This window comes from Odontesthes bonariensis, chromosome 22 (assembly GCF_027942865.1).
Source record: "Odontesthes bonariensis isolate fOdoBon6 chromosome 22, fOdoBon6.hap1, whole genome shotgun sequence".
Taxonomy (NCBI): Eukaryota; Metazoa; Chordata; class Actinopteri; order Atheriniformes; family Atherinopsidae; genus Odontesthes; species Odontesthes bonariensis.
The window spans coordinates 801,832-821,162 of NC_134527.1; the positions used below are offsets into that span (position 1 = coordinate 801,832).

General features: G+C 47.3%; 2 protein-coding genes across 4 annotated transcripts; one reads left to right on the top strand and one right to left on the bottom strand.

The window, feature by feature from the left end:
• Positions 1 to 243: 243 nt before the first annotated feature.
• On the top strand, positions 244 to 9,396 carry il7r (interleukin 7 receptor). Of its 3 annotated transcripts, none has more exons than XR_012768348.1 (9): positions 244 to 445; positions 3,872 to 4,004; positions 4,080 to 4,240; positions 5,246 to 5,397; positions 5,487 to 5,643; positions 6,143 to 6,257; positions 6,337 to 6,409; positions 7,854 to 9,029; positions 9,063 to 9,396. XR_012768348.1 is itself a non-coding variant. In XM_075455887.1 (8 exons), exons 1-8 carry the CDS (start codon positions 343 to 345, stop codon positions 8,184 to 8,186), a joined length of 1,227 nt encoding a protein of 408 aa, XP_075312002.1. In that variant the 5' UTR covers positions 244 to 342; the 3' UTR covers positions 8,187 to 9,396. The 3 variants fall into 3 exon arrangements, 1 of the variants encoding a protein (XP_075312002.1); XR_012768349.1 differs by having other exon boundaries at positions 7,854 to 9,022; XM_075455887.1 differs by having other exon boundaries at positions 7,854 to 9,396.
• Positions 9,272 to 17,534, bottom strand: capslb (calcyphosine-like b). The gene is made up of 5 exons (XM_075455888.1): positions 17,475 to 17,534; positions 13,116 to 13,252; positions 10,851 to 11,028; positions 10,549 to 10,758; positions 9,272 to 9,562 (listed from the first exon to the last, which is right to left on the bottom strand). The coding sequence occupies exons 2-5, from the start codon at positions 13,250 to 13,252 to the stop codon at positions 9,461 to 9,463; spliced, it is 627 nt and encodes a 208-aa protein (XP_075312003.1). The 5' UTR covers positions 17,475 to 17,534; the 3' UTR covers positions 9,272 to 9,460.
• Positions 17,535 to 19,331: the final 1,797 nt, after the last annotated feature.

A 19,331-nucleotide genomic window follows, 5' to 3' on the forward strand; every position in this document is an offset into this window, starting at 1 on the left:
AGGGTCTGACAGCAGCTGTGAACACTGATTTCAGCTTCAGGCTCCTCCTCTCCGGCTGGGTTCAGAGATGTTTTTAACCCTCAGAGTGTCACACATCTGACTGTGTGCTGCTCACCGAGCCATCAGTCTGCTGCTCAGAGGTGTTTTCTGCTCACAGAACATCCTGTGAGCATCCCAGCAACGCCCCCTCCTTCCTCTGCTCTGGCCACTCCTTCTTCCTCCTGCTGGTAGAGAACAGCTCTCAGCTTCTGGTAAAGAACAGCTGTCAGTGGGCTGTGACAGAGCAGAGGACAGGTGAGCCTGTCTGAAACTATCTGAAACTGTCTGAAACTGTTAGAGAGGATGCCGCTGGGCCGGAGGATGGCTGGGCTGCTGCTACTTTTGCTGCTGCTACTGCTGCTGTTAGCGGCTGGGACCGAGGCTCAGAGCGGAGATGCTGACACAGGTAAGAGCATCTGCTACAGAGCAAGCTTTTTATTCCCTTGTGCACGTGTGAACGCTACAAGAACTCAGAAACATCAGTGAGTTGCGTGACAAAAGAAGAAATGAAAGTTCTGTTTTACACAGACGGTTCAGCTTCAAATAAAAAATGCAGCTGTGGTCAGAGCGCCTCCGTGATAAGGCGTAACCCTAACCCTATCCCTAACCCTATCCCTATCCCTAACCCTGTCCCTATCCCTATCCCTATCCCTATCCCTATCCCTACCCCTACCCTATCCCTAACCCTAACCCTAACCCTATCCCTATCCCTAACCCTATCCCTAACCCTATCCCTAACCCTGTCCCTGTCCCTATCCCTGTCCCTGTCCCTATCCCTAACCCCAACCCCAACCCCAACCCTAACCCTAACCCTGTCCCTGTCCCTATCCCTAACCCCAACCCTAACCCTAACCCTGTCCCTGTCCCTGTCCCTATCCCTAACCCTAACCCTAACCCTGTCCCTGTCCCTATCCCTAATCCTAACCCTGTCCCTGTCCCTGTCCCTATCCCTAACCCTAACCCTAACCCTAACCCTGTCCCTGTCCCTGTCCCTATCCCTAACCCTATCCGTATCCCTATCCCTATCCCTAACCCTAACCCTAACCCTGTCCCTGTCCCTATCCCTATCCCTATCCCTATCCCTAACCCTATCCCTAACCCTGTCCCTGTCCCTGTCCCTATCCCTAACCCTAACCCTAACCCTAACCCTAACCCTGTCCCTGTCCCTGTCCCTATCCCTATCCCTGACCCTAACCCTAACCCTAACCCTATCCCTATCCCTAACCCTATCCCTAACCCTGTCCCTGTCCCTGTCCCTATCCCTATCCCTATCCCTATCCCTAACCCTAACCCTAACCCTGTCCCTATCCCTACCAATATCCCTATCCCTAACCCTAACCCTATCCCTAACCCTAACCCTAACCCTAACCCTGTCCCTATCCCTAACCAGAGGCAGAAACAGTTGGACACTGAGGGTTTCAGGAAGCTGCTCATTACAGACACGTCAAACAATCTGAACTCATTAGATCAACAAAAGGAAAAAGACACTCAGCTTTCTCCATGCATGGCTGTGGATCCTCTAAGAGTCTCTGATAAGGTTGAAGTGGTCGTCAGAAGCTTCTCATCCCCTCCAGTTCTTTGTTTGATTCTCTTACCTTTTCAGCCTTTTATTGGAACCTTATTTTAGTGCCAGAGGTGCGGAAGCCTACAGAGAAGCTAACTCACAGCTCACTTTACTGCACATTAACACGGCCAGAGCAGGCTGAACAGAGCTGAGAGGTGAAAACATCCGGCTGCACTGAGCTGCTGCTCTGACCGGACTGAAGCGTCTGTGGGTCAGTTTGTTGGATTTAAATGTTCTGAAACTGGTGCCGGTCTCTGGTACTGATTATGGATCTCATTACAGACAGATTGTGATGGTTATTTAATGCTTCATATGCAGCAGAAATGATGTCGTTAACATGTAGTAATCACAGTCTGACACCGAGATCTGAGGTCCAGGAACCACTCTGATGGAACCACACTGATGGGACCACTCTGATGGAACCACTCTGATGGAACCACACTGATGGGACCACTCTGATGGAACCACACTGATGGGACCACTCTGATGGAACCACACTGATGGAACCACACTGATGGGACCACACTGATGGGACCACTCTGATGGAACCACACTGATGGAACCACACTGATGGAACCACACTGATGGAACCACACTGATGGGACCACTCTGATGGAACCACACTGATGGGACCACTCTGATGGAACCACACTGATGGAACCACACTGATGGGACCACTCTGATGGAACCACACTGACGGGCCACACTGATGGAACCACACTGATGGAACCACACTGATGGAACCACACTGATGGAACCACACTGATGGGACCACTCTGATGGAACCACTCTGATGGAACCACACTGATGGAACCACACTGATGGGACCACTCTGATGGAACCACACTGATGGAACCACACTCATGGGACCACTCTGATGGAACCACTCTGATGGAACCACACTGATGGAACCACACTGATGGGACCACTCTGATGGAACCACACTGATGGAACCACACTCATGGGACCACTCTGATGGAACCACTCTGATGGAACCACTCTGATGGAACCACACTGATGGAACCACACTGATGGAACCACACTGATGGGACCACTCTGATGGAACCACTCTGATGGAACCACACTGATGGAACCACTCTGATGGAACCACACTGATGGAACCACACTGATGGAACCACACTGATGGGACCACTCTGATGGAACCACTCTGATGGAACCACACTGATGGAACCACACTGATGGGACCACTCTGATGGAACCACACTGATGGAACCACACTCATGGGACCACTCTGATGGAACCACTCTGATGGAACCACACTGATGGAACCACACTGATGGAACCACACTGATGGGACCACTCTGATGGAGCCACTCTGATGGAACCACACTGATGGGACCACTCTGATGGAACCACACTGATGGAACCACTCTGATGGAACCACACTGATGGGCCACGGAGCGCCAGCCCCTCAGATACATACATCTGCTGCCACAGATGGATGCGGCGGACGCTTTATGACCGCCGTGCGTCCTCTGACACCTGCTCGGCGTAAAAACGGATCGTATCATGAGGCCTATGGTCGGACTGGTTCTTAAACATGTCGCTGGACTCCCAGGACCTCAGACAGCGGGTCCGATGTATTACAGCCTCTCCTTCATCCACCATCACGGCTGCTCGTGGGCTGCTGCTCAGTTCTCTGAGGAAGGTGAATCACGCCCTGCCCTGGGGTTACGTAACCCTAGGGTTAATCCCTAACCTTAACCTTGGGTTACCGTAACCGTAACCCTAGGGTTAGGGGTTAATCATAGGGTTAGGGGTTAACCCTAACTAACTAGGGTTAGTTTAACTAACCATAACCCTAGGGTTAAGGTTAGGGGTAACCCATTAAGGTTAGGGGTTAACCCTAACTAGCTAGGGTTAGTTTAACTAACCATAACCCTAGGGTTAAGGTTAGGGGTAACCCATTAAGGTTAGGGGTTAACCCTAACTAGCTAGGGTTAGTTTAACTAACCATAACCCTAGGGTTAGGGTTAACCCCTGCTAACCCCTGCTCCTTTAGAGACTGCTGCTGTTCTTAATCTTTAATAAACAGGAACCTTTCAGAACAGTCTGGTTATTTGTGGCCCTGCATGGAGGCTGATCCAACAGAACCTGGCAGAGGAGGAACTCTCTGGGCTTCCTTACTGCCTCTGGAACACTTACAGCGTCCTGGTGTCATATATCTGATGGGCTCATATCCCATGTCTGATTTTAATTCCTTTGGAGATGAAGCTTTACATGCATGTTTTCCATGTTTCCCTTCAGAACCCAGAGTCAGCTGCATCTCTCACATCTCCGTCCAAGGGTGCAGTCTGGCCTGCGAGCTACTCGGCGGCGGCGGCCACAACGAGGACGATGAAGACGGCGAAGGCGACCGCATCGAACGCATGACTCTGTGGTAAATATTTTGGTGTTTCACTGTCCTGCAGCTCAGAGGAGATCCGGTTCCTGACTCAGATGTTTCTCTGCTCAGCTACTTCAATTCGGTCAAAATGAGCCGGGAACCCAAGTGTCTGCAGGCCCCCGGAAACAGAATCACTTCCCAAGAACTGAACCCTGTGCAGAACCTGAATCTGACGGTCTACTTAAAGACGGGAGGCCAGATCAGCGCGCCAGTTGACCTGAAGACGATAGGTAAACATGGCAGCACCCACTCACTGATGGAGGAAACGGATACTAGTTAATAGCCACACAGCACAGATGGTGCACCTGTTTCAGTTCCTGCTGAGGTCACAGAAAAGGTTCCGATTTCCCTCCAAGTTCAGCAGGAACTCGGTAAAAGAATAGAAATAGAAAAATACTTTATTCATCCCCCAATGGGGGAAATTCAAATTAGTCAAGTAGCTCAACATTTTTTTAAATATTTAAAATGATTGTATTAACAACAACAATAATACCAATTCTAGTAAAAATACTACTACTAACTAATAATAATAATAATAAATGACTAAATAAACAAATAAATAAAAAAATCAATCAATCAATTTGAGAAGAACTCAGCAGTCACTGTTAAAATAAATTATTTTAAATTAGTTATTAGTTATAAATGACTTAGTAAAAGCTCAAACTGGCAGTTATCTTAACCCCATCGGATTTTTAGAGCCAGAAGTGACCGTAAGTAATAATAATAATAATAATAATAATAATAAATGACTAAATAAACAAACAAAAAAAATAGTACTACTAACTGATAATAATAATAATAAATGACTAAATAAGCAAACAACAACAAAAAAGTACTACTAAGTAATAACAATAATAAATGACTAAATAAACAAAAAAATAGGACTACTAAGTAATAATAATAATAATAAATGACTAAACAAACAAATAATAAATGACTAAATAAACAAAAAAAAATAGTACTACTAAGTAATAATAATAATAAATGACTAAATAAACAAATAATACATTTAAAAAAATAGTACTACTTAGTAATAATAATAATAAATGACTAAATAAACAAATAATACATTTAAAAAAAATACTACTACTAAGTAACAATAATAAATGACTTAATAAACAAACAAAAAAAATAGTACTACTAAGTAATAATAATAATAAATGACTAAATAAACAATAAAAAAAATCATTTTAAAGTGCTGCCTCCCTGATCTTTTCGTCTGTGGTTCCCCGCAGTCAGACCCAGGAGTCCTCAGGTGTGGAACGTCACCTTCGACACAGAGGCAAACACGGCTGCCATTTACATCCGGATCCCCTACAACAAAGACTACCTGAAGCTGGACAACCAGATGTTCCAGCTGCACATCTGGACCGCCGGAGTGGACATAGTACTGTGATCAGATCTTCAGTGTGACGCTGGAACTTGAACACTGCAGCTTTTCAGACGCCTGTCACCGACTCGGTTTGTTTCCCGCAGACTCAGAACATCACCTCGAAGAACTTCCTGCAGATGGACCTGCAGCACCTGCACCGGCACTCCCAGTACGGCGTGAGGGTCCGATCCATCCCCCAGGACGGCTTCCAGGGCAGCTGGAGCGAGTGGAGTCCGACCTTCAGCTTCCTCCGGCCCGCTGGTGAGAACCCGTCCTCCAGGTTAGGGTTAGGGCCTCCAGGGTAGGGTTAGGCCTCTCCAGGTTAGGGTTAGGCCCCTCCAGGTTAGGGTTAGGCCCCTCCAGGTTAGGGTTAGGCCCCCCCAGGTGCCCCTCCAGGTGCCCTTCCAGGTGCTCCTCCAGGTGCTCCTCCAGGTGCTCCTCTAGGTGCCCCTCCAGGTTAGGGTTAGGCCCCTCCAGGTGCTCCTCCTGGTGCTCCTCCAGGTGCTCCTCTAGGTGCCCCTCCAGGTTAGGGTTAGTCCCCTCCAGGTGCTCCTCCAGGTGCTCCTCTGGTGCTCCTCCAGGTGCTCCTCCAGGTGCTCCTCCAGGTGCTCCTCCAGGTGCTCCTCCATGTGCTCCTCTAGGTGCCCCTCCAGGTTAGGGTTAGGCCCCTCCAGGTGCTCCTCCAGGTGCTCCTCCAGGTGCCCCTCCAGGTGCCCCTCCAGGTGCTCCAGGTGATACAGATCTGTTTCCGTGGTTTCAGCCCCCCCAGAGTCCCCCCGGATGGATCCATGGCACGTGGCGGTGTGCGCGGTCTCAGTGAGCCTCGTCTCGGTGCTGCTGGTGACCTCCAGCGCCTTCATCATCTGGAAGAACAAGTACATGTCTGCTTTCTGCCAAAATGTTTGTGAATTCAGACGTGTTTCCTTCGGTAATTCCTCACGTCTTCCTTCGCAGAATGTTCACCCACATGTGGCCGAGCGTCCCGCATCCCAAACAGACTGTGGTGCAGATCTGCAAGCCGAATAAGGTGAGCCATTCACCGCCTGCTGGGCCGGTCCCACATCTGTTTCACATCTGTAACGGTGATTTATGCCGGCCCCACACCTTCATGGCCGCCAGTTTCACTTCTGTAACGGTGATTTATGCCGGTCCCACACCTTCATGGCAGCCAGTTTCACATCTGTAACAGTGATTTATGCCGGTCCCACACCTTCGTGGCAGCCAGTTTCACATCTGTAACGGTGATTTATGCCAGTCCCACACCTTCATGGCCGCCAGTTTCACATCTGTAATGGTGATTTATGCCGGTCCCACACCTTCATGGCAGCCAGTTTCACATCTGTAACGGTGATATATGGCAACAGGAGGACAGCCGGCAGCATCTGTGATACACCATCTGATGTTCAATCTGATCGAGTGGCTATGACATGTGGAGTCCCTCAGGGGTCAGTTCTTGGACCCCTTCTGTTCACCCTATACATGCTGCCTCTGGGTCAAAGTCTGAAGAACTCTAAAGTGAACTACCACAGCTATGCAGACGACACACAGATATATCTAGCACTGTCTCCAGATGACTGCAGTCCTATAGAATCATTGTGCGACTGCTTAGAGCAAGTCAAAAAGTGGATGAACCAAAATTTCCTTCAGTTAAATCAAGAAAAAACTGAGGTCATTGTGTTTAGCAACAAAGAGAAGATGTTTGCTGTCAGTAAACACCTCGAAACCGCATATTACATACTACATATTGCATACTACATATTGCATACTTCCATACTACATACTACATATTACATACTTCCATACTACATACTACATACTGCATACTACATGCTACATGCTAAATGCTACATACTTCCATATCACATACTACATACTGCATACTACATGCTACATACTTCATACTTCCATACTACATACTTCCATACTACATACTACATACTGCATACTACATACTACATACTACATACTGCATACTACATACTACATACTACATACTGCATACTACATACTACATACTACATACTACATACTTCCATACTACATACTACATACTACATACTGCATACTGGATACTACATACTACATACTGCATACTACATACTACATACTTCCATACTACATACTACATACTGCATACTACATACTACATACTACATACTACATACTGCATACTACATACTGCATACTACATACTACATACTGCATACTACATACTACATACTACATACTGCATACTACATACTACATACTACATACTACATACTTCCATACTACATACTACATACTTCCATTCTTCCATACTACCATACTACATACTGCATACTGCATACTACATACTACATACTACATATTACGTATTACGTATTACGTATGTACTATGTTGCCTGTGGTATGAAATGTGTTATGAATAAAGATGCCCCCCTTGATGTTTGCAGCTGTAGAAATAAAGATGCCCCCCTTGATGTTTGCAGGGTCTCTTGCTGAGCTTGAGTCCTGAGGTGTTCAGCTCTCTCAGAGTCTGCCCCCTGGAGAGAGCAGCCTGTGCAGAGGCCGAGCCTTCCATCGGTCCTGCTGCCGCACCCGGTTCTCCTTCCAGCTCCACCCAGAGCTCCGCCTGCAGGAGCTCCACCAGCGTCAGCTCCACCAGCGTCAGCACCACCAGCGCCAGCACCGAGGAGCTGGAGCTCTCCGCCCTGCTGAGCAGGAGCTCCTCCCCCGGCGAGGACGGCGTCCCGAGCAGCGGCAGCGGGGGAACCCGGGAGGAGGCCTACGTCACCATGTCCAGCTTCTACCAGATCAAGTAGGTGGAACGGAGCCGGAGTCCGTCAAACTTAGAGACTTCCACTGCAGGAGGCTGAAGGACGCATCCTACAGACAGCGCCACCATGAGGCCAGGAGGCCAGCTCAGGACACCTCGTCCACGTGTCCTGAAACCATCCAACCTGAGAACCAAGTGTGGGATTCTGCTCACAGCTCATCTTCACACTAACTACCGATCAGAACTTTATTCCACCGATCAGGACTTTATTCCACCGATCAGGACTTTATTCCACCGATCAGGACTTTATTCTACCGATCAGAACTTTATTCCACCGATCAGGACTTTATTCCACCGATCAGAACTTTATTCCACCGATCAGGACTTTATCCCACCGATCAGGACTTTATCCCACCGATCAGGACTTTATTCCACCGATCAGGACTTTATCCCACCGATCAGGACTTTATTCCACCGATCAGAACTTTATTCCACCGATCAGGACTTTATCCCACCGATCAGGACTTTATTCCACCGATCAGGACTTTATTCCACCGATCAGGACTTTATTCCACCGATCAGAACTTTATTCCACCGATCAGAACTTTATTCCACCGATCAGGACTTTATTCCACTGTCCCTGAGACAGCTGACGAAACTACTCTTATTTCTAATAAAACCTTCAGAAATACCCAAAAGATCCACAGAGTAACAATTTGAGTAATCCCCCAAAAGCCTGGGAGAACCTTCAGTGACCCAGAGAATTACCTCCATGGTCATTTTAATTACTTTAAGTGTCCTTTTAAGGAGGACTGAAGGACCTTAGTGAGCACAAAAACCACCGAAACCTCCAGGCTCCAGGCTCCAGGCTCCAGGCTCCAGGCTCCAGGCTCCCGGCTCCAGGCTCCAGGCCCGGTTCCAGGCTCCAGGCCAACATTTCCTGACTCTTGGGGGAACTAAAACAAACAGAAACTCTGGTGAAGTCCTTTGAAAGCTGCTCATATCTGACCTGATCACAACTGAAACTCTTCCAGCTGCTGCTGAGCAACCTGCAGAGCAACCCTGGAGGCGTTGCCCCGGCGACCCGACCGTCTGTTTGTGGTCGGGGAGTCATGGAGACAAACACAAAGCTGCTGCTTCACACATCCAGAATGCTTTATTTTCCCTCTCAGGGCTGATTGTACATCTCTGCAGCTTCAACATGTAATCTGTTCATGCACCTTTCTGTATTTAATCACAATAAAAGATAAAATGGGTCAGATGGTTGTGTTCATCATAATAAGTTCAGCTGGTTACATGTGATGAATGGAAGCTGCCGGCTCACAGCTTCCAGGCGTTTCTCATCATCAGAATAAAGTAGACGTCGCTGTCCACCGAGGCGCTGACTCCGCAGTAATAGTTGATGAACTCCTCTTTGGTCACCTGTGGATCAGGAGAGACACGGATGTTTAACCACGGCATGACGAGCATCAGACGAGAGATTAAATGATAAAGTAGTGGTAAGTATGAGTCAGATCTGAGAGGTTAAAGATGAAGCCGGCTCGGCCTCAGAGCTGCTTAATCAGGACCATGAACGCGCATCTTTACATAGACTGGTCCTTTATCGGCCCTGCTGCTCCCCACAGACCTTCATGGTGTCACATCTGAGCAGAAATCAGTCAGTTAAAGGGACAGTTCGCCTCTTCTGACATGAAGCTGTGTAACATCCCATATCAGCAGCATCATTTCTGAACATCTTCTTACCCCCTGCTGCGTCCTGTGAGCAGAGTTCCAGCCTCGTTTTGGTGTTGATGAAGGTAGTCCGGCTAGTTGGCTGGGGTTTATAAAATAAAGCGTTTTGCTTCTCAGAACAAAGTGCGTTCAACAGAGTAATATATTTGCATCACAAAATGGTTCTCCAGGAAAAAGTCAGACCTCACAATCGCTTGGCCCTATTTTCTCTCCCTTCGTATCACTGCCTGCTGCCGCCTGCCGACAGCCGCGCCTGTTACAGTGTTTGCTGCTCGGAAGCAGGGGACTGCTCGCTCTGCACAGCAGGTAAAGGAAAGGAAAGGAAAGGAAAGGAAAGGAAAGGAAAGGAAAGGAAAGGAAAGGAAAGGAAAGGAAAGGAAAGGAAAGGAAAGGTCTGACTTTTTCCTGGAGAACCATTTTGTGATGCAAATGTATTACTCTGTTGAACGCATATTGTTTTGAGAAGCAAAACGCTTTATTTTTTAAACCCCAGCCAACTAGTCGGACTACCTTCATCAACACCAAAACGAGGCTGGAACTCTGCTCACAGGACGCAGCAGGGGGTAAGAAGATGTTCAGAAATGATGTTGCTGATATGGGATGTTACACAGCTTCATGTCAGAAGAGGCGAACTAACCCTGACCCTGACCCTAACCCTCTAACCCTAACTGCAGTACCTTTCCATCTTTGTCGTACGGAGAGTCGAAGTTGTCCAGGAACGTCCTGAACACCTGCTCCTGAGTCCACTCCCCGTTCTGATACTTGGGGTGGTACTTGGCGTTGTAAACCCCCCGCAGGTCCTCCACGGTGATCACGCCGTCTCCCGTTTTGTCTAGCTTCCGAAACGCCTGCATCACCACATCCTGCCGGGCCTTAGACATCGGCGGCTGGAGGTAAAACCGTGAGAACCGTCAGAACGACTACATCAGTCATAACCCCGTAAACACGGAGGGGCGGAGCTTAACAAACAGCGCTTTACCCTCAGAGTGATGAGGAACTCGTCGAAGTCGATGGTCCCCTTCCCGTCGCGGTCGAAGCGCTGGAACAGAGCGGTGGCCTCGTCCCGCTCGATCAGCAGCCCGTAGTCGTTCAGGCCCTTCAGGAACTCCTGGAAGTCCAGGGAGCGGTTGTTGTTGTCGTCCATCATTCGGAAGGTTCTGACAAGCCAAAGTTTGTTTGTTTGCACTTTAATAAAACATTACAAACAAGAGTATATCACATAAAAGAAAGAAATAGAATAAAATAAATAAATAAATATACATACAATAGATAATAAATGATAAGAGAGGTTAGAAACCTTATCCAGAACCTCATCATTAAGATAAATAAACTACAGTAAATTAAATGTATCTTATCAGGATAAAACAACAAATGGATTAATGAGAGAGAAAAAAACAAAAACAATAAAGAATAAAAACAACATCACAAAAATCAATAATCAAGCAATGAATCAAGAAATAAATTACAATAAATCAAAAGACTAAATTGCAATGGCAACTATAAACAAACAAGAGAAGAAAAAGTATTAAGAGAAGTTTATATAAGTATGTAGGAAAAGTACATGCCCAGGCAATGTTGCAATAAGACAGATATGGATATACAAGACTATAATATAATGTAAACCAGACCTATTAAGGTATTTATGAAATTTGCTAATTACCACAGATATAGAATTTTTTTTGACACATAATCAATATGTTCTTTCCATGAGCATTTTTCATCGACTATTACTCCCAAGAAGCGAGTGGAATAAACTCTCTGGATTTAATTTCCTGCAATATAGACTTTAGCATGATCAAATTTCTTCTTCCTAGGAAAAATGATATAATCACATTTCTGTATGTTTAGCGACAATTTATGTAATTGAAACCATTTTGAATAAGCTAGGAGAGCAGAGTTAGCTTCAGAAATGAGGGTTTTAAAGTGCTTATGGAAAAAAAAAAGATTTGTGTCGTCTGCCAATAAAATTGGTGATGAATATAATGTGCTATAATATATATTATAATAGAATATAATGTGAACTTCACGTTATATTCTGATGACTATAGGTCAGCTGAGCTCAGTTTAACTGCCTCACAAACGGCTTCAGTACAGGACGAACACAGAAATAAGGCACCTTTGACGGCAGCATGTGTGACTACATTCTTTCTGTTGGATGTTTCCAACCATTAAACTGTGGGGTGGGGGGGGGGCAGAAGCAGCTGACTGAGAGTACTACAGAACCTGCAGATTCTGCAGATACACACCAGGGCTGAACATCAGTAAACCACAAGAGGAGCAACAACACAACAACATCCTGCCGCAGCGTCGACTCAGCAGAGCTGCGACAGGAAAACCACCGACAGCACAGATCTGCCAGCGTTGTAGCGCTGGCCTCTGACCCTGAAGCACTCAGGTTGTGCTTTTATTCATCCACTTTGTTTCTGTTATTCAAGGTAAACACAAGAAACTTGTGCTAAAGGAAAAAAATAATAATAAATGGACCAGACTGTCTGAATAACTCCCTATAATAAAGACCAGTGAGCAGTGCTGACCAACATGTCATTGGGGTCATCAGGTGGGAACCTCCTTTCATCAGTGTTTCATCTAGTTGGTCCCACGACACCTCCAGGAGGCTAGAGAGTGATCACTGGCGTCCCAGAGTCACCCCCCTAATGCCAGCCATCACTGCCCCTCACACCACAACAACCATAATCTACCCCAGCCTCTCACCAACTGCACACCACTCACAGCGGGGTGGGGATTCAAACCCTGGTTCGGGTAGGGGTAATGAAAGTATAGAGGGTGCCAGAGGTGGAGGCAGGATAAGACACACGAGCAGATTCAGCCGACAAACTCACCTAAACAGTCCTACGGTCACTAAAAATGCCAGCAAAAACAAACCCACACAGGCTAACTCACCTAAAATGGCCGCCTCGTTTCAAAAGGCTCACATGGGCCAAAGCCTCCACTTAAATATCTCAAACTTCTTCTTTTCTTCTTTCAATTAACATGAACAGCTCTGGAGGCCCTGTCTTCACTATCAGCTGTCTAAAACACTGGAAACTCTTTCAGTAAAACGCCCGACCTGGATCAATCCGCTGCTGGAAATAGTCCCTGACTAGTGCACCTTTTTCTCGTGTTTGAGTCGAAGTGAAACTGAATCTCAGGGATTTTAAAGGTTGACGTGTTCAGTCAGCAGAGAGTCTGAAAACATCTGTGTCTGAGCAGAGGTGGAGGTCCTCCACCTGTGGGCGGAGCCTACCTGCCCAAGCCTTTGATCCCAGACGAGCCGCGGGTCAGACACTGCAGCCGGAGCCTCTCCACTGGGTCCGAACAGCTCGACAGCTGCTGACTGGCCCTCATGGCCATCTCCCGGTCGTGTCTCGACGTCCCCGCCATCTGACATCACAAGTGTGAAACGGGTTAGTTAGTGAGGACACCTGAGGACACCTGGGGACACCTGGGGACACTTTGGGACACAACTGAGGACACCTGGGGACACCTGGGGACACCTAGGGACACCTGAGGACACCTGGGGACACAACTGAGGACACCTGGGGACACCTGGGGACACCTGAGGACACCTGGGGACACCTGGGGACACCTGGGGACACAATTGAGGACACCTGGGGACACACCTGGGGACACAACTGAGGACACCTGGGGACACACCTGAGGACACCTGGGGACACAACTGAGGACACCTGGGGACACCTGGGGGCACCTGAGGACATCTGAGGACAACTGGGGACACAACTGAGGACACCTGGGGACACCTGAAGACACCTGGGGACACCTGGGGACACAACTGAGGATACCCGGGGACACCTGGGGACACAACTGAGGACACCTGGGGACACCTGAGGACACCTGAGGACACCTGAGGACACCTGGGGACACAACTGAGGACACCTGGGGACACCTGGGGACACCTGAGGACACCTGGGGACACAACTGAGGACACCTGGGGACACCTGAGGACACCTGAGGACACCTGGGGACACCTGGGGGCACCTGAGGACACCTGAGGACACCTGAGGACAACTGGGGACACAACTGAGGACACCTGGGGACATCTGAAGACACCTGGGGAGACCTGAGGACACCTGGGGACACCTGAAGACACCTGGGGACACCTGGGGACACCTGGGGACACCTGGGGACACAACTGAGGACACCTGGGGACACCTGAGGACACCTGAGGACACCTGGGGACAACTTGGGACACAACTGAGGACACCTGGGGACACCTGAGGACACATGAGGACACTTGGGGACACATGAGGACACCTGGGGACACCTGAGGACACCTGGGGACACCTGGGGACACAACTGAGGACACCTGGGGACACCTGAGGACACCTGAGGACACCTGAGGACACCTGGGGACACAACTGATGACACCTGGGGACACCTGAAGACACCTGGGGACACCTGAGGACAACTGGGGACACAACTGAGGACACCTGGGGACACCTGGGGACACAACTGAGGACACCTGGGGACACAACTGAGGACACCTGGGGACACCTGAAGACACCTGGGGACACAACTGAGGACACCTGGGGACACCTGAGGACACCTGAGGACACCTGAGGACACCTGGGGACACAACTGAGGACACCTGGGGACACCTGGGGACACCTGAGGACACCTGGGGACACAACTGAGGACACCTGGGGACACCTGAGGACACCTGAGGACACCTGGGGACACCTGGGGGCACCTGAGGACACCTGAGGACACCTGAGGACAACTGGGGACACAACTGAGGACACCTGGGGACATCTGAAGACACCTGGGGAGACCTGAGGACACCTGGGGACACCTGAAGACACCTGGGGACACCTGGGGACACCTGGGGACACCTGAGGACACCTGGGGACAACTTGGGACACAACTGAGGACACCTGGGGACACCTGAGGACACATGAGGACACTTGGGGACACATGAGGACACCTGGGGACACCTGAGGACACCTGGGGACACCTGGGGACACAACTGAGGACACCTGGGGACACCTGAGGACACCTGAGGACACCTGAGGACACCTGGGGACACAACTGATGACACCTGGGGACACCTGAAGACACCTGGGGACACCTGAGGACAACTGGGGACACAACTGAGGACACCTGGGGACACCTGGGGACACAACTGAGGACACCTGGGGACACAACTGAGGACACCTGGGGACACCTGAAGACACCTGGGGACACAACTGAGGACACCTGGGGACACCTGAAGACACCTGGGGACACCTGAGGACACCTGGGGAAACCTGAGGACACCTGGGGACACCTGAGGACACCTGGGGACACAACTGAGGACACCTGTGGACACCTGAAGACACCTAGGGACACCTGAGGACACCTGGGGAAACCTGGGGACACCTGGGGACACCTGAGGACACATGAGGACACTTGGGGACACCTGGGGACACATGAGGACACCTGGGGACACAACTGAGGACACCTGAGGACACTTGGGGACACCTGGGGACACATGAGGACACCTGAGGACACCTGGGGAATTCCACCATATCGGTTTGTGATACATTGAATCTATATCTGCAAATCTATATATATATATACACTGTAATCATTATTGTATGGAACTCTGTTGTTTATTATGTAAAACTCAATAAACAGATTGTTAAAAAAAATTTAAAAAAATATTCAGGGAGATCATTGTAGTTGGGGATAAACACCGTCCTCAGTGAGACCCATCCAAGATGGCGGCCGCGCTAAAACTGCTAAAACTAAAAATTGCTAAAACTCAATAAACAGATTGTTAAAAAGATATATATATATATATATATATATATATATATATATTTTTTTTTTTTTTTTTCAGGGAGTTCTGATCATTGTAGTTGGGGATAAACACCGTCCTCAGTGGAAATAAATGCAGTGGGGGGGCGTTGGAGACCCATCCAAGATGGCGGCTGATAGTCAGCTCCAACAGGCAGCGTCAGTCTGTGAGGCGTCTGCTCAGAATTCAATTCAATTCATTTTTATTTATATAGCGCCAAATACAACAAATGCCATCTCAAGGCACTTAGATAATAAAGTCCAATTCAAGCCAATTGGAATTCAGATTAAGTAATCCGAACTGCTCACAGATCTGATTCCATCTTTCTTTCACCGGAACATTTTAGGCTCGGCTTGTACTTCTGCACTTTGCACACTTTTAAAGGATTTTTCTTTAAACTCTACATGTCCACCTTAATGTTCTGTTTCTGTTTCTCAGGCATCTGGAACCTGTGAGCTGAGCAGATCCTCAGTAACAAAAGCCTGAAACAGCTTTCACTCTCAGCCTGGCTGCTGTTCTCTGACTCTGATGCGAGCAGAACTACAGCCAAAGTCAAACAGCCCCACCTGCTGGTCAGGGAGGGAAGCACCGCCTCCAACATTCAGATCCACCTCAGCTGGTCAGAGCCTGCAGAGAACAGCGAGTCTGAGTCTGAGGAACTTCTTATCTTCAGCTCTCTGCTTATCTTCAGCTCTCTGCTTATCTTCAGCTCTCTGCTTATCTTCAGCTCTCTGCTTATCTTCAGCTCTCTGCTGATCTTCAGCTCTCTGCTTATCTTCAGCTCTCTGCTGATCTTCAGCTCTCTGCTGATCTTCAGCTCTCTGCTTATCTTCAGCTCTCTGCTTATCTTCAGCTCTCTGCTTATCTTCAGCTCTCTGCTTATCTTCAGCTCTCTGCTTATCTTCAGCTCTCTGCTTATCTTCAGCTCTCTGCTTATCTTCAGCTCTCTGCTTGGTCTCCACTGCGGTCAAGTGAGCTGACGTTCATCTTTCCCTGATTTAAAGTGCGCCCGTATTACAGAATTTATGGCAAATGCAGGAAGTCCATGGTACAAATATTTTACTCAACTGTAAAATCCTTTTGATCCATAATTTCTGACAAAGGTTCATACACTTGAACTCAGGACCATCCTGACTGTTCACTCACTCAGTATCAAGCAGATCCACGGTATTATAATTATATATATATTAATAAATACATAAATATTAAATTAACACATAAAGAAAGGGTATACTACTAATATGAAAGTCACTAAGCGAGTCAATCAGTCAAAGTTTCTGTCATGACTTTGAATTTCGCATTCTTCAGAAATAAAACAAAATTATTTTAGACTTGATAGATTATCAGAATAATTAAACTGCAGTGACAGTGTTTGATATGGAATCAGTTCCTGCAAACCTGCAAAATAATTTTTCACTTCAAAATAATGAACTTTGAGGCTGAATTTCTCCAAAATGATCCAGTGAATATGTTTAATACTGAGTGAGTGAACAGTCGAAATGTTCCTGAGTTCAAGTGTATGAACCTTTGTCAGAAATTATGGATAAAAACAGTAGAGTAAAATATGTGCACGCTCCGTGTCATGGACTTCCTGTTTTTGCCATAAGTTCTGTAATACGGGCGCACTTTAAATCAGGGAAAGACCAACGTCTGCTCACTTGACCGCAGTTCGGTCTCTGCTGAAAACTCAGTGTGGATGTTCTGGTTTCCCTCGCGGGATCACAAACAAACAAACAAACAAACAAACAAACAAACAAACCAACCAACAAATAAACAAACAACAAACAAACGGCGGCCCAAACTCACCGTGTGTTTCTCGGTGTTTCCTCCCAGCTGGAAGCTTCACACCGACGCGGCCCATCCCCAAACTATCCGTGGTTACCATGGAGACGCGCTGTTCTCTTCTGTGATTGGCCGCTCGGTTCCCTGTGGTGAGCTCATGTTTCTCGCTGAAAGGGCAGGGCGACCTAACCCAGAGCTGCGTGTGATGGAGTTATTGTTCTCCTTCATCCATAAAACCCACCGGGGGCCCAAAGTGCTTCATCAGAACCCAGAGAGGCTTCAGTTCTGAATGTTTCACTTAGCAGAATCAGTTCTTGTTCTGGTTCTGTCTCCTTCATCCATCCAGCAGATAAAGTTTCAGTTCTGAAAGCTGACAGCTGTTGGGGTCTGGAGTTTCTCCTGCTGTGTGTTTGGCTGCTGCTTCTCATTCTCTCCAGCAGGTGGCGCCTGTTACCTGGGTGACCAGGTGTTTCTCATCCAGGGGAAGCTTAAAGGGACAGTTCGCCTCTTCTGACATGAAGCTGTGTAACATCCCATATCAGCAGCATCATTTCTGAACATCTTCTTACCCCCTGCTGCGTCCTGTGAGCAGAGTTCCAGCCTCGTTTTGGTGTTGATGAAGGTAGTCCGGCTAGTTGGCTGGGGTTTAAAAAATAAAGCGTTTTGCTTCTCAGAACAATATGCGTTCAACAGAGTAATACATTTGCATCACAAAATGGTTCTCCAGGAAAAAGTCAGACCTCACAATCGCTTGGCCCTATTTTCTCTCCCTTCGTATCACTGCCTGCTGTGCAGAGCGAGCAGCAAACACCGTAACAGGCGCGGCTGTCGGCAGGCGGCAGCAGGCAGTGATAAGAAGGGAGAGAAAATAGGGCCAAGCGATTGTGAGGTCTGACTTTTTCCTGGAGAACCATTTTGTGATGTAAATGCTTCAGCTCACATTTCTGGATGCGGACCGTGTTGAGTGGAAATGGTTCTCCCAGCTCCTCCTGAGCCCATGTGATCACTGATGATGACGTGCACCTGTTTACCTGCAGATCTGGGAGAAGGAGGCAGGCACAAGACTGTGGACTCGTTCAAGAAAGATGAGTCCGAAACTCATCCCACATGTTCTCTACATTTCCTTCACTTTTTTACTTTCTTCTGATGTGAGAATGGAGAAACAAATACATGAATGTCTGTGGTTAGAGCGTTTACTGTTTATGGGTCACGTGGTGCAGAAAACTGAGGCAAAGGGAGACGCTGCGTTAAATTACATCCATGACACAGCTATGTTTTTCAGCATTTAACCTAGTGTTTAACTAGTATTTTACTAGTGTTTAAGTAGTTTTAACCAGTGTTTAACTAGTCTCTAACCAATTATTAACTAGTGTTTAATGAGTTTAACCATTTTGTACTTGTGTTTAATTAGTGTTTAACTAGTGTTTAACCAGTGTAACTAGTCTTTAACCATTTTTACTAGTATTTAACTATTATTTAACCAGTGTTTAATGAATCTAACTAGTCTTTAACCATTTTACTAGTGTTTAACTAGTGTTTAACCAGTGTTTAACTAGTCTCTAACCAATTATTAACTAGTGTTTAATGAGTTTAACCATTTTGTACTAGTGTTTAACCAGTGTTTAACCAGCATTAAACCAGTGTTTAATGAGTGTTTAACTTGTCTTTAACCATTTTTACTAGTATTTAACCAGTGTTTAACCAGCATTAAACCAGTGTTTAATGAGTGTTTAACTTGTCTTTAACCATTTTTACTAGTGTTTAACTATTATTTAACCAGTGTTTAATGCATGTAACTAGTCTTTAACCATTTTACTAGTGTTTAACTAGTGTTTAACCAGTCTTTAACTAGTCTTTAACTAGTCTTTAACTAGTCTGTAA

Bases quoted from the DNA above. Each gene is read 5' to 3' on its own strand.
- il7r (XM_075455887.1), top strand. From the start codon at position 343: ATGCCGCTGGGCCGGAGGATGGCTGGGCTGCTGCTACTTTTGCTGCTG. The intron at 5,398-5,486 runs GTACTGTGATCA...TGTTTCCCGCAG, and splicing joins GGACCGCCGGAGTGGACATA to ACTCAGAACATCACCTCGAA. The intron at 6,258-6,336 runs GTACATGTCTGC...CTTCCTTCGCAG, and splicing joins TTCATCATCTGGAAGAACAA to AATGTTCACCCACATGTGGC.
- capslb (XM_075455888.1), bottom strand. From the start codon at position 13,252: ATGGCGGGGACGTCGAGACACGACCGGGAGATGGCCATGAGGGCCAGT. The intron at 10,759-10,850 runs GTAAAGCGCTGT...TTTTACCTCCAG, and splicing joins AGTTCCTCATCACTCTGAGG to CCGCCGATGTCTAAGGCCCG. The intron at 9,563-10,548 runs GTACTGCAGTTA...CCTGATCCACAG, and splicing joins CGTACGACAAAGATGGAAAG to GTGACCAAAGAGGAGTTCAT.